Raw genomic sequence first — 14343 nt, 5'->3', positions numbered from 1 at the left:
TTCTTGTATTGCAAACATAATAATAGCATAAATAGGAAGTAGAGTTCTCAGTACCTTGTTGATCACTATCTCCGCAGATATTTTGCCTCTAGCACTTCTAATAGCATTCACCACTTTTTTTATTCTTGCAGCATATTGTGTTAATTCTCACCTTCATTCATTCTCATGTCATCAAACTTTCCTCTCAAACTTTCTATCGTAGCTCTCATCACACTTCTGTCTCCTCCATAAATTAATGCCAACTTGTCCCATACTTTCTTTGCATTTACACAATCTTTTACTTCATCAAATTCCGAATAAGTTAGAGAAGAAGCAAGCTCAATCATCATTTGGTTATGCTCTTGCTTTTCTTTCATCTACTCAACAGTCATAGGTCTGGTAAACTCAATGTACTCATTTTCAAGATAGTAAAGTGCATAATCTCCAATAGCTGATATATGCAACTTCATCAACCTTTATCATGATGAAAAATTCTACTTGCTTAGCTTGGGTCTCTCTCTCTTGTACATCTTGATCTTTAGCTTGAAGTCCTTGAAACTTTCACACAAGCAACACAAGCTCTGATACCAATTGTTAGAATATTTGAAATAACTAAGAGGGAGGGTGAATTAGTTATCCGCAAGTCAAGATCTACAAATCAAACACTTAAAACTTCAACAAACTTAACCCAATAATTCACTAATCAAAACTGTTTACAACAAGCCAACTTATTCGTTCCATTTTAGCTCTCTGTTCTATATGTGCCAACTTACAAAAACTTATCACAATCAGTAATAAACTTAAACTTAAAAACAGGAAGTAGCATAAACACACAACAAACATCCACACAATGTTTGACACCAGGATTTAACATGTAAAGCCAATTTAGGGAAAACCACCAGTAACATGTTACCACATTTTCACTCTTCTGAAGTGAGCTCTGTTAAGATTCAACCTTGTTATAGGTTACCAAACACACTGTTAAGTGTGACCCTGTTAATGGATTTAATCAACTTGTTAGGAGTGGCCTTGTTAGAGGACTTTAGAACATTCCATTAGAATGTCACCTTGATTAAAGGATTTACAAATAATTGTTTGGTCAACCTTATCAAAAGGATTTTTATAATTGCCACAATGGTTAGAAAGTAACAACAAAATTTTGATCTAATAACATACAACTCACTTTGCAAATTCAAATCTCTGTTTGGTTCAACACTGGTTCATTGACTGGACTCCATCATTCTCATCATCTAAGATCTGCTTGGCAACTCTTCAAGCAATCCTTCAACTCACAAACTTCACACTTCTCCTTGCAAGTTTGTTTACCACTTGTCTTCGCAAGTTTCAAGTCTAACAACCCTTTGAAACATATCAGATACCTCCTTAAATAGGTAGCTTTGATCTTTTGCTGACTAATCACAATTGTAGATCTTAGGGTTTACGATCAGATTCGAAACATTCAATGAATTTGTCCACCTTTTATGGTTCTTCTACTTCTCAATACTTCTAGAAACATCTTCATAGATCTTAGCCTTTGATTGCTAAACTAATCCTTTTCCTTGCATTAAATAATACAGCTCATCAATCTTGATCGTCAACACATTTTGCTTATTCCAAGATTTCAAGTATATCTACCACAAATCATGATTCTTTCATATATTGTTCTTTTGCTGTCACTCGGTCGTTACTATGTCATTTTGCTCAGTCTTCACTGGATTACTCTATCAATACTATCACTTGGTAATCATTGTCACTTTGCAATCTCGAATACTCAACCAATATTGTTCGCTCAGTAGTGCTTAATTTCCTTAATCTTTTCCTTCAACTCCTTCATTGACCGTGCAACACTAGTACTCGATCAAGATTATCATTATGACTTGTTTCAACCCTGACCTTCATCCAATTGTCTCCTTTACTACATGTATTGATTGAACAACACATTAGTTTTTAAGTACTAACTTATCAAGTGCCCATTGTAATTTCATCTCCTTTCCCTAGGTCACCTCATGATCTCTTGTTTTCAAATCCTCTTAATCAATCAATAGATATGGCACTCTACATTGTTAGTAAATGCCTCTCCAATAGGTTTGACATCAATGATAATATAACAATTGTTCCAATTAGGCTTTCAACAATTATAGATTCAACAGTTTCATCCACCACTTGCATTGTGATGCGATGTGTCTATCATTTCCATAGCTAAACAAACCTGCCTTTTTTTTCAGAGGGGGTGATTGGTGTGATCTAGTGCTTGATCTATAGTTCCTTTCATTGTGACCATACATGTCACAAAAGCAATAGTATTTCTCTTCTCTTGCTTCGTTTGCAAGATCTCTACATTCTCGTGTGTTGTGTCCATACCAATAACAACTATAACATAGTTTTCTATCTGTGTTGGCTCTATCGATTGTCGCTTGTCTATGCTAGCACTTATCTAACTTATGTCCAATTTTACCACTGTAAAGACAAGTGGGTTTGTTTGGTGACATACCTCTTTTTGCTTTCCTGTTGTTCTTTGTAGTCTTTGAATCGCTAGTCTTCAAGGATTCTCCTCTCTCTAATGTATGGAGTCCTAGGAATCCTGGACCGGTTGAATTAGTTGCTTCTCCTTGAGTGTTCAATGGCTTTTCTTTATTTTCCTTTATCTGACAAGTCTGTCACACTCTTCTTTCACTACTCCTAGTTCACCGATTAGTTGTCAAATATGCTCCTCTATTTCTCTAGCTTCTTCAGTCAAAATGCTTAGTTTTGTCTTTTCATGATCATACACCTATAGTATGTTGTTTTCTTGCTCAACATACCTATCCTCTTTGATCATGAGAGCTATTTCATTTTCCTTTTCTTTTACCAGATCTTCAGTATGTTGTCTAGCTTCCTGGGCTAGTCTCATTTTTTTGTAGGCTTGATTTCTGGCTTGGATGGCACTAGCTTTCTCATCCATAGCTTTGTCTAGTCTTACTGTAGAGTTCTTGTTCTTTCTTCGGGACCTTGATCCTTTTCTTTAGCTTGTCGTTCTTGGCCATGAGTTTTGATATAGCGTCTTCTAACTCTTTAGAGCAACTTTGTTCCCTAAGCTTCTCTATTAGTTCTTGACTTTCTCCTAGCTTTTTCATCAGCTTCTTTCGCTTGGCTAGGGATTCTCTCAATCTATCTTTCAACTCTTCAATTGTGTCCAATGCTTCTTCGACCTGTCTCCTGAGTGATGTCATTGGATCTTCCCCATAAGTCGTTAGACTCATCACTATTAGAGTCTGCCCTCTGATACCAATTATTGGTCCCAACAGATACAAAGAGGGGAGGTGACGTCGAATGATCCTTTTAATACACTTACTTACTACCTCTTTAACAATCAAACAAATGATGAAAGCTGAGAAGTAAAACCATAAAATATTCCACACAGAAGCATACATCAATGAAACAGGTATTTATATGTGGAAACCCTCGATGAGAAGATGACAACCAGGATGGGCATAATCTACCCACTAGCCTTTCCTTATAAGTAAAAGGGTGCCTGGTTAAGAGCTTACATCTATTCCTTCTAAGAATGCGTCCTATTAGGAATGTCAATAACCTGTTAGGATTACAATCAATTTGTTAAGACTAACTCGCAAGAGGATTTAGATCCCTTTCTGAGGTATACCTTGTTAGAGGATTTAGATGACTTATTACATGTCTACCCTGTTAAAGGCTTACAATAGATGCAATGGTTAGAAAGCAAACTAGAGTAATAGATCTGAGTATCTAGCACACCTTGCTTGATAGATCCTCTGCTTTGGCTTCTTGAAGATGCTTTGATCTTCCATTGCTATTCTGGCTTGAGTATGGCTTCCCTTGCACTCTGCCTCTCTTCCTCCCATGCACTCTGCACTTGCTTGCTTGTTGCCCTCTATTCACAACTAATTACCTCTGTCGGATTCTCTTGTTCACATAGTTGCAGCAACAATAACGTCCTTGGCTCTTTCACATTCTATTCTTCTTCTCTCTTTCTTGCCAGATCTCTTTTCTCACACTTTTTTTTGTCAAGTTTTTTCCTTACAAATCGCGATCTCTAATTACGAATGAAAAGCCTAAAAATTATCTCGCTCAAATTGTAGTTTGAAATTCAAAATGCATAGTGAGCATAATCATAAGACACTCCTGACTACCTATCCATAGATGCCTAGGTTTATAGGCCAGCTTGATCGTCTGCATACCTAAAACCAAACTTGTGACTGTGCGAGCTTTAGCCACATTCTACCACACAACTCTAATACATGTCTTGTCATGTTCAGACCTTCTCCTATATTGCCACATTGATGGTGACTGGACTACATCCATTCCTTGTTTTCTTGCTTCTCCTTCATTCTATTGTCTTGACCGGTAAGCCAGTATACCAGTAGTTGCACTAAGCTAGTATACCAGTAGTTGCACTTGCAATGTTTTGCGACTTCTTGTTATCCAGTTGTCAATCAATGACAACACATTCTTCTAACTCATTGTTTGAGTTCATTACTCATTATTTACCCGGTTGATGTAACTTAGTGCAACAAGTTGAGATTCAAAGCATTTACCTAGACCAAGAAGTTTATGTTTATGTTGGTAAAGAGTTAAAAATTCAGCTATTTGTCTAGACTTGGAAGTTTAGGCCAATGCTGATATATTTTTATTTTTGGTTTTTCTTCATAATGTAAATCTTAATTAGTTAGGAAAAGCGGTTTACATTGAATATTTTAATAGTTTGTAGTTAGGTTGGTTGGGAAGTTCATTCCCATAAGTTGGTTTACATGGGAAAATAAGGCTTTATAAACCTATTTGAAAAGCAATGTAAGGACAATCGTTGTACGATATCAATATATTATTTCTGTTATATTTACAGCCATAATTTGATTTTTTTGCTGTACAGTAATCCAACAAATTGCACTCTTACTACATTTAGTCGGAGCACTGTTGTCCCTTTGCATATAACATTAGTAACTAACTAAATTGTCACACAATAAACCATGAACAAGGTCATGTCGAAATATCAATGGCAACGACAATTATCACAGTGCACACACTTTTTCACCATTACGAAGTTGTACTCAATTATATGGTAACTCCAATTCAGAAGCGAATGGTTAAGCAGTAATATCTAAAACTATGAGTCAAATGGGATGAGCTCCTGGGATAAAAGCATCAAGGCAGTGAGAAAGGAACCTCTAGTTGAAATTGGTCAGATACCTCATCAAACTCAATGGATGGGGCGTATCCCAACGGATAAGCTGAGCAAAAGTCACAGGATAATTCAACCCAAGAGATAACCCACTTTCTTAGCATCTAAGCCAAAGGCTAACCCACGACAAAAACTATGAAACTAGAACCAAAACGTATACATGAAACTTAAAAAAATCTAGAATACCATAAGCGTACAAAAACATATACACTAACTGACTCGTTAAGAATAAATTTCAAAACTCAAACTGAACGGAATAATATGTTAGAATCTGTTTAGCCTCTAGAGACTTCAAGAACATTTGACATGCTTTACATTTCCCTTCTCTGATAGTTTGGCGGGTAGTATAACAAAGTGTATCAAATCAAGCAAACTAGGAAAATTAAAAGCAGACTATGTTAGATATAGAGGTACAGATTGGTTTTAGTAAAAAGAAGAAAATGCACCTGAAGTTTTCGGCTGTCTTGGGGACGATATCGGCAAAAAGCTCCATCTTAATTCGTCCAGCTGGGATTGTGCCAATTGTGACGTCGAAAAAGACAATGGGATTTTTGGGGTTTGAAGGCTTTTGATGCCATTCTACCACCCCTGCTCCCCCGTTAGCCATGCTTAGGATTTTCCCCTTCTTGCTGCTGTAAAAATGGACTGTATCTGTTGATGGTTCGGAAATCGTTAATGACGTTACAAAGGATCGAGCTTATAATAGTTTCGAACTGTGGCCGACGACAGTTCTGGAGGGGTTGATTCATCGATTTTTCCCAATTCAAATTTGTAATAAATGAATAAAGGGTAATTTAAGAATTTGGGTATGGAAATCTTAAATTCCGGATATAGTTGATTGGTTTTTCAGTTTAACATTTTTTCAATTGTAATATTAGGTGTAGTATTATTATTATTAATATTTATTTTTTTTAGAGTTAAGTTTTTATTGTGATATCAAATGTATGGTTAATATTTTTTAAGATTAGAGTGAAGTTTTCAAACATATTATTATTAAGTGTAAGATAATTGTTTCTTTTAGCTTAGAGTCAAATTTGAGGATCATCGTATTATCAAATTTGTCTAAGGCAATGATCTTAATCTTGTGTCCCTTTTTAATGTCAAAATTCCTTTAATTATGGTATTGAGTGTATGATTAATCAAATTTTTTAGCTTTGAATCAAGTATAAGGGACCTTAATTGTACCAAATTTTTGCAAGGTACAATCTTAATGTCATACTTTTTGGTGTTGGAGCTTATAAATAAACAAGATTATCCCTAATATACCCTTTTATAAGTCATTAAACTTTTATCAATAGACAAAGGGCTACTTAATTTATGTTTGAATTGTATTATCATTTCTTAAAGTTAGTTATGACTTCCAAAATTAGTTTCCTTAATTGATTTGATCTCTTTCATGTTCCCTAGTGTAAGGTCAAAAAGTATTTTATTTTTTTACTTTCCCTTTCTTTTTTAGATTTAAATAAATTTCATCGCATACTTCTAATAAGCATGATTTAGATCTATAAGAATTTGCCTAAGGGCAAAATTCACCCAGGAACTAAGAACTCAAACACAAGCACAAAGTAGACCAAACAGAGAGAGTATGATCAGAATAACAATGTATTCAATAACTGGTTGAGAGTACACTGGGAGTGCCTGAATATAAAGGCCTCAGGAGAGCTTCTAGAATGCATAGAAGTTAGCATCATGATATGTCATACAACCAGGTACATGTCCACCAGATATGGGTTATCCTCCATTAAGCACGGAAGTAAGTGCGGTGATGAGAGGATAAGCCTACAAGGGTGTGACATGCAAAACAGTGTTGTAGACACCATGTGCTAAAATAGAGTTGTGTACTCCTGTGTTGTCTACATGACAACCCAAAAGGTGTGCAAACTCCTAAGTGTCTCACAAATAAAAATAATAAAATAATGCAAAATAATTAAATAATGCATTAACCTAAGTAAACTTAAGTAAGTGTAATAAGTAAATACTTATTTACACCAACAAGATCATTTTGACCTCTTTCAAGCATAAATCATTCATAAACCACCCCCACTTACATGAACATGACCCTTGCACATCAAAACACATGTAAACTATGTTTTTATGCTTTGCATTACATTGAAAATTTTCATGTTGTTGTTGGCATAACTGATCTACAAGTTGTTACAAGTTGTTGATGAAGAAAGGGAACCTATGTATAGTATGTTCATCACATATACTATTTGCCATTGATGTCAAATGTTTGACATATTATTTCATCTTGTTACCATATCTTTAGTAAATGCATTATTAGAGCACCGAAGAATAGAGGAGGAATTGAGAAAAGAGACTTGTCAGGTAAGAGTTGGAATAATCAATGGAAGTAATTTTATGTGGTGAATTACCTTATTAGATTATCAGAGACTAAGGCTCATCGGAGAAGTAATCTCTTATCAGAGAAGGGGGAAAGTCAAGGTTTAGGTTAAGAAAAGGAAGAGTGTTCAAGAAGTTTCTACACATATGGAAAGATGTTTTTTGTGATCAATAGATCTAGGTTTAGGGTTTTTGACATACAAAAAGAGAAGAGAGAAAGAAGGAGAAGGTATCCTAACTGGAAGAAGTAGCTGAAAGAAAAAGGAGGAGAGGCAGAGCTATCGGATTGTAGCGACAAAAAGTGTGTTGTAATCATAGAAGGATAGTTAATGGTATGTTGTTGTATTGAAGAGCTTAAAGGACTCTGAAATAGGAAGGAATTGCAAGATACAAAGTGTTTTTTTATGTTACTTTCTTGCCATTGTAACACTTTAAAACCCTTGAAAGGGTGACCTCAATCATTCTATTGTAAAACCTCTAACAAAGTAGCATTCTTGGATTAAAGTGTTGAAATCCTTTAGCAAGGTTACTCTTAACTAAGCAAAGACTAATAGATCTAGAGGAAAATCTTTTAACAAGGTACACCTAATAGTGTTTTGAAACTCTTAGTCAAACAAGAGGTATTCTAGAAGAGTACAACATTTGTGAGAACTATCCTCACGGTGTTGTTTCACCCAAATCAAACTTCCATGTGATAAATATCAGTATTACTATTGTGTAGATGTTTTTCCTATTTTTATATGGTTTATAGTACACTTAACTGATAAAAGTATTATAGGCAAAACTAAATCTTATTTGTAGATAGTTTGAAAGCAAGGAAAATTTTCTTAGTTTGGTGATTATTGATTCAACCCCCGCCCCTCCCCCTCTCAATAATCAATCCTATACTTATAATTGGTATCATAACTTTGGTCCCTAATTACTTAGGGAAATGATCTCAGGATGTATAGGAAAGAAGCACCAATGTTTAACAAGTATGAAGATGATTTTGGAATGTGGACCAGCAAGATGAAACCGCACCTATTAGGAATTGGAGACAATACAGAAGACTATCTTACTATAGAATGTGTCAAACCAACTAGTACTCTTAATGATGTGCAGAATAATTCAAAGCTAGTAAACAAAATAGTGATGATAGAACTACCCAGTGCTTTAAAGAACTCTGAGTATGTTGACATTCTGAATTTGTTGACAACCAAATAGATGTGGGACATAATATTACAAGTATACGATGGAAATGAGCATGTTCTAGAAGCTACAGTAGAAGAAATGAAAGGAAATTTGGATATGAGAATGAGAGTATTTCTCAATATGGAACAAAAATCAAAGAAATTATTGTTGCAATCAAAGGAGCTAGAGGAACTATTGAAGAAAGCAAAGTTGTAAGTAAGATGTTAAGTACTTTACCTAACCGATATATAATTAGAGCTTCCACTATATAAGAACTAAGAATAATTGATAAAAACAAGATTACCATTTATTCTCTTATCGGTAGGCTAGCAACATTTGAACTAGGCAATTATGATAATAGTCAACCAACTAGTGAAGTTGCACTTCAAACTTCAACAATCAAAGAATGACGATGAAGAAGAAGATTTGTTGATGATGAGAATATGAAGGTTTAACAGTAGAAGAGAAAGAGTTGGAAGCCCCAATCACAAAAAAAAATCCCAAAGGTAAACGTATATACAAAGGAAAGAGTCATAATTATAGACAACTTGGTCATTGTGCACACAAATGTCCTAACAAACCAAAGAAAGAGAAAAGCAAAGAAAAGGTGAACCAATACAAAAAGAACAAAATACTTTGGACAAAGGGGAAAGAAGGCACATTTTTATAGCTAAGGATGGATATAATGAAGATGATGCAGATGGAGATGATGAAGAAATAATTTTTATTGATGTAAAAGAAGATCCATCTACTAACAACGAAGTTATCAAAAAATAGAAGGCATTAATCTTGAGCACGGACAAAAATAATGATTGGGTCACTGACAATGGTTTCTCTCGCCACATGACTAGAGAAAGTACAAAGCTAGAGTGGAAAAAGAAATTAGAAGAACCTTGAAGTGTCTTAGATCAGACAGATGAGGTGAGTTCACATCTAATGAGTTTGACCAATATTGTGAAGAAAATGGAATCAAAAGATAATTGATGACATCGAGAACACCCCAATAGAATGGTATTACAAAAAGAAGAAACATATCATAGTTGAATGTGAAAAAAAAAAAACTATTAAGTTATAACATTATATTACACAAATTTTGGAGAGAAGTTATTAGCATGATAGTCTATACACTTAATTGAGTACAACTTGCAAAGGAGTAAATCAAATGCCACATGAAATCTAGTATGGAAGAACACCTAATGTAAGATATTTCAGAATCTTTGGTCGTAAGTGTTGCATTAAGAAGGGTGATAAAAATGGAATTTTTGACACCAAATGTGAAGAAGGAATATTTCTAGAATATTCAACCAAAAGTAAAGCATGCAAGTGTCTAAACTTGAAGACAAGTAATATTGTTGAAAGGGAAAATGTAAAGATAGATGAATTTTCTAAACAAAATGAAGAAAACAATAGTAGGAAAGCAGAGGAATATAATGAATTGAGATACTTTGAACCTGAGAATAAAAGAACTTAGCAAGCAACTATAGGAATCAATAACACTCTACCGACAATACCCCCAACAAGGAGAAACTAAATAGCAAAATCAAAATACATAACCTATAACACGAAAGTGGATAAGAATCAATCACAACTTATCAGACATAATTAGAGATAGAAATGAATGATTATTAACCATAAGTCAGCTAAGAACAAGAAATTATACATGCTTAATATCATAGATGGAACCTACAATAGTAAAAGATGTTTTGAAAGATGAAGATTGGAAATCATCTATGAGCGAAGAATTTGAACAAATTGAGAAGAACATAACTTGATCACTAGTTCCCAAACCCAAGGACAAAAGTGTTATCAAAACAAAATGGGTATTTAGAAATAAACTAGATGAAAGTGGTGAAGTAATTAGAAACAAGGAAATATTGGTTTGCAAGGGCCATGCACAAGAAGAAGGATTAGATTACAGGGATACATTTGCACCAGTTGCTAGACTAGAAGGCGTAAGAATACTATTGGCATACACAACTTATAAAGGATTTAAGGTCTACCAAATGAATGTAAAACCCACACTTCTTATTTGAGTATTGGAAGAGGAAGTATTCATTGAACAACATGGAGGTTTTTCCATGGAACAAGAAAAATGTTTTGTATGTAGGCTACACAAAGATTTATATGGTCTAAAAAAGGCACCAAGAGCATGGTATGAAAGACTACATTCTTATTTGATCATAGAAGGATTTTTCAAAACAAGTGATACTTGCACAACTTATATCTTAAGGTTTAAATTAAAAAATAAGGTCTTAATTGCTAAAATTTGTGTGGATGAAATAATATTTGGAGGAGATGAAGCATTGAGTAGGTCTATTGCAGAAGAGGAATAAATTTGAAATGTCTATGATTGGAGAAATAAAGTTATTTATTAAACTTGAAGTACAATGGATCAAGAATGGTATCTACATCACTCAGTCAAAGTACATAAATAGATATTGAAAATAATTGGGATGGAGAAGTATAAACATGTCAATACACTGATGGTTACCAGTTGTAAGCTATCTAAAAAAGATGAATCCAAGGAAGTGAATGAAACTCTATACAGGTCAATGATTGAGAAGCTACAATATGTTTTTCACAGAAAACCTAACATAGCTTTGTTAAAAACAATTCTTCAAATTGTATTTTGTCATTGATATTACACAAATTTTAGTATTAACCAAGTAGTCAGGAAATGAAGGATATTTAGTATTAATCGAGAAGTCAAACAATGAAGGACTTTCAGTATTAACCAAGCCCTTCCAGTATTAACTGAGTGGTCGGGCATCAAAGGACTTCCAGTGTTAACCAAGTGATTAATCTCAGTATTGACCAAGTATCAACATATTGCACTAGTTAACTAATTAACTAATTAAGGTTGACTAGTTGGTTGTTGAATGATTATTCGAAAAGGGTATTCAAGATGACTTGGCAAAGCTTATGACATATAAGAAAGTCAAGAAGCGTAATGAAGTATGCAAGCGGAATGCATGGATTAAGATGGATATGTGATCAAAGGAAAATGAAGAGCAAGAAAGTGTGGAAGATAAGTAACAAAAAATATTATGATCAATAAGGATCTAGTGGTCAAGCCAAAACATAGTTCTGAATTTGCAAAAGAAGTTGCTTCATAAATTAGGTCAAATTATTGTTATTTTCTAACCATTGTAGAAGTGAAGAAATCTCCTAACAAAGTTGACTTAATGGTTACATTATAAATCCTATAACAAGGTGGCATTTCAAGATTAAAATGTTTGAAGACCTCTAACCAAGCCACTCCCAATAGGGTGAACTGAATCCTCTAACAAGGTCATTCTTAATAGTATGTAGTGTAACCTTTAACAGGGTTGGCTCCTAATAGAGCTCACTTTAGAAGAGTGAAAATATTGTAAGTAGTTGCATGATGGTTTTCCCAAATTGGGTTTCCATGTTAAATATTGGTATCATATGTGTTAATGTTATTTTCTTTATGCTTTATGTTTCTACAACTAACTTACTAAATGTTAAAATAGATTAACAATCTTAAGACTACTTTGTCAACCTAGTCATAGCAAGAACTTAGTTTTAACTGAGTTGGACAAAGAATTGAATTGTTAGTAAAAAGTTTTATTTGGCATGTAGGGATAGGGAATTGTTTTTGTGGTAACTAATTCACCCCTCCCCTCTTAGTTACTCTCTTCATTTCTAACAATTGGTATCAGAGCATTTGGTGCTTGTGGGAAAGGTTTCAAAGACCTAAGTTAAAGATCAAGATGTCATAAAAAAGGGAGATTCCCAAGCTTAACAGAGAAAATTTTTCAACATGGCAGGAATTGATGAAGATGCAACTATCAAGCATTGGAGATACTAGTCTATTTTACTTGGAAAACATATATGTGCCACCACCTAAACCTATGACTGTGGAACAATTGAAAGAGGCAAAAGATCATAATATAATGATGATTGATATAGTTTTCTCTCTCAACTATTTTGAATTTGATAAAGTTAAAGGTTTTCCAACTACATTTCAAATGTGGGAAAAACCACAAAAAGTTTATGGAGGGGATAAAAATGTACAAATAGCCAAGGCAAAAAGTTTAAGAGGCAAGTTTGATCAGATGAAAATGAAAGAAGGTGAAAATATTGTCTAATATAGTGAAAGAATTAAAGAAAGTGTGAGTGCAATCAGAGCTACAGGAGGAAAAATAATTGATAAAATAGTGGACAACAAGGTATTAAGAACTCTTCTCCCTATTTATGCAATTAGAGTTTTAGCAATTCAAGAGATGAGATGCAATAAAAAAAAAATGATATAACCTTGGATGCACTTGTGGGAAGATTGACTACTTTTGAATTGGACAACTTTGATAACCATGCTCCTAATCCTAGCAACTTTGAATCTACATTCAAAGCCAAACTAAATCTTGGTAGAAAAGGAGGAAACTCAAAAGGAAAACAAGTTGATAGTGAAGAAGAAGATGGCACTGATGATGATCTTGAAGCCCAGCTTGCAAAAAGATTAACGAAAGGGAAAGGAAAATTTAAAGATAAAGTTTCATTGATTTATTTTTCATGTGAAGTGGTTGGTCATATTGTTGCAAGATGTCAAATCAAAGAAGATAAATATGAGAGAAGAAACAACAGGTTCAAAGGCAAGAAAGACTTTAAGAACTACAAAGACAAAGGTAAGAAATCTTGTTACATTGCTAAAGATTTCGATATTGATGATAATGAAGAAGACGTAGTCTATATTATTGTTAAGGATGAATTTGATAATAATGAAAATGAAAAGATGACACTTATTTCACATGTTAGTGAAAATTATAGTTGGATCATAGATAGTGATTGTTCTTGTTATATGACTAGTAGCAAAACTAAGTTTGAACATTTAGAATACTATGAATTTGAAAGTGTTAAGTTTGGAAATAGTGAACCATGTTATGCAAGAGGATAAGGATTCATAGCATTACTTGAAGGAATCAAATGTGACATTGCCTACTGGATTTAAGGATCAAGACATGATCTACTTGTATGCACCCTAAAATGGTTGCCTAGACTATGGGCCCCCATTATTCAATTTATCAAATTTCCTGAATCAATGGTTTGCAATATTTTATTAAATCAATTCAAATCAATTTATTTTATCAAATTGTAATTAATTTAATTATTTCAATATTTCCTAAAGGTTTGATCTTTTTATCTTAAGTCTTCCTTAATTAAAAGAAAACCTCTCTTTTAATTAAATAATTAATCCATATTTAATTAATTAAGAGAAAAAACCCTCTTTTAATTTAATTAAATATTTCCTATTTAATTAAAAGAACTTGCTCCCTTTTAATTAAATAAAATCCCACTTGAAAAAAGTAAATAAATTAAATAAAAATAAATAAATCTTTTTTTCTCTACACTTGAATGCACATCTCTCTAAGTGGGATTCCTCTTTTTCCTCTTTCCACTTTCTTCTCAAACACACCTCTTTTCTCATTGGTGGAATTGTGTCTCACATGGATCAAACTCTATTATCCCATATTGGTTGTGAGAAGCCTCCCACCTCCACATTTTCCTTTATAAGGAGCCCTCTCCTTCTCATTTTCTATAGAAAGATAGAAATATAAAGAGATGTAGAGAAATATACAGAGAGAGATATAGAGAAAATAGTTCGTTGCTATAGTATTGTTATGCTACAGGTTTAGAGAGCA

General features: G+C 33.7%; 1 protein-coding gene across 1 annotated transcript in view; it reads right to left on the bottom strand.

Annotated features, from left to right (window-relative positions):
• Positions 1 to 5844, bottom strand: part of LOC149542217 (Cyclophilin-like peptidyl-prolyl cis-trans isomerase family protein) — a 59675-nt gene extending 53831 nt beyond the window's left edge. The window contains exon 1 of the mRNA XM_089797229.1: positions 5617 to 5844. Within this exon, the coding sequence (XP_089653355.1) occupies positions 5617 to 5777 (161 nt within the window). The 5' untranslated portion in view covers positions 5778 to 5844. The remainder of the gene's footprint in view (positions 1 to 5616) is intronic.
• Positions 5845 to 14343: the final 8499 nt, after the last annotated feature.

Source organism: Cupressus sempervirens, chromosome 8 (assembly GCF_028749045.1).
Source record: "Cupressus sempervirens isolate cs-2001-9-10 chromosome 8, ASM2874904v1, whole genome shotgun sequence".
In the NCBI taxonomy this organism is placed as follows: Eukaryota; Viridiplantae; Streptophyta; class Pinopsida; order Cupressales; family Cupressaceae; genus Cupressus; species Cupressus sempervirens.
This window is presented reverse-complemented; position numbering and strand designations above follow the sequence as displayed.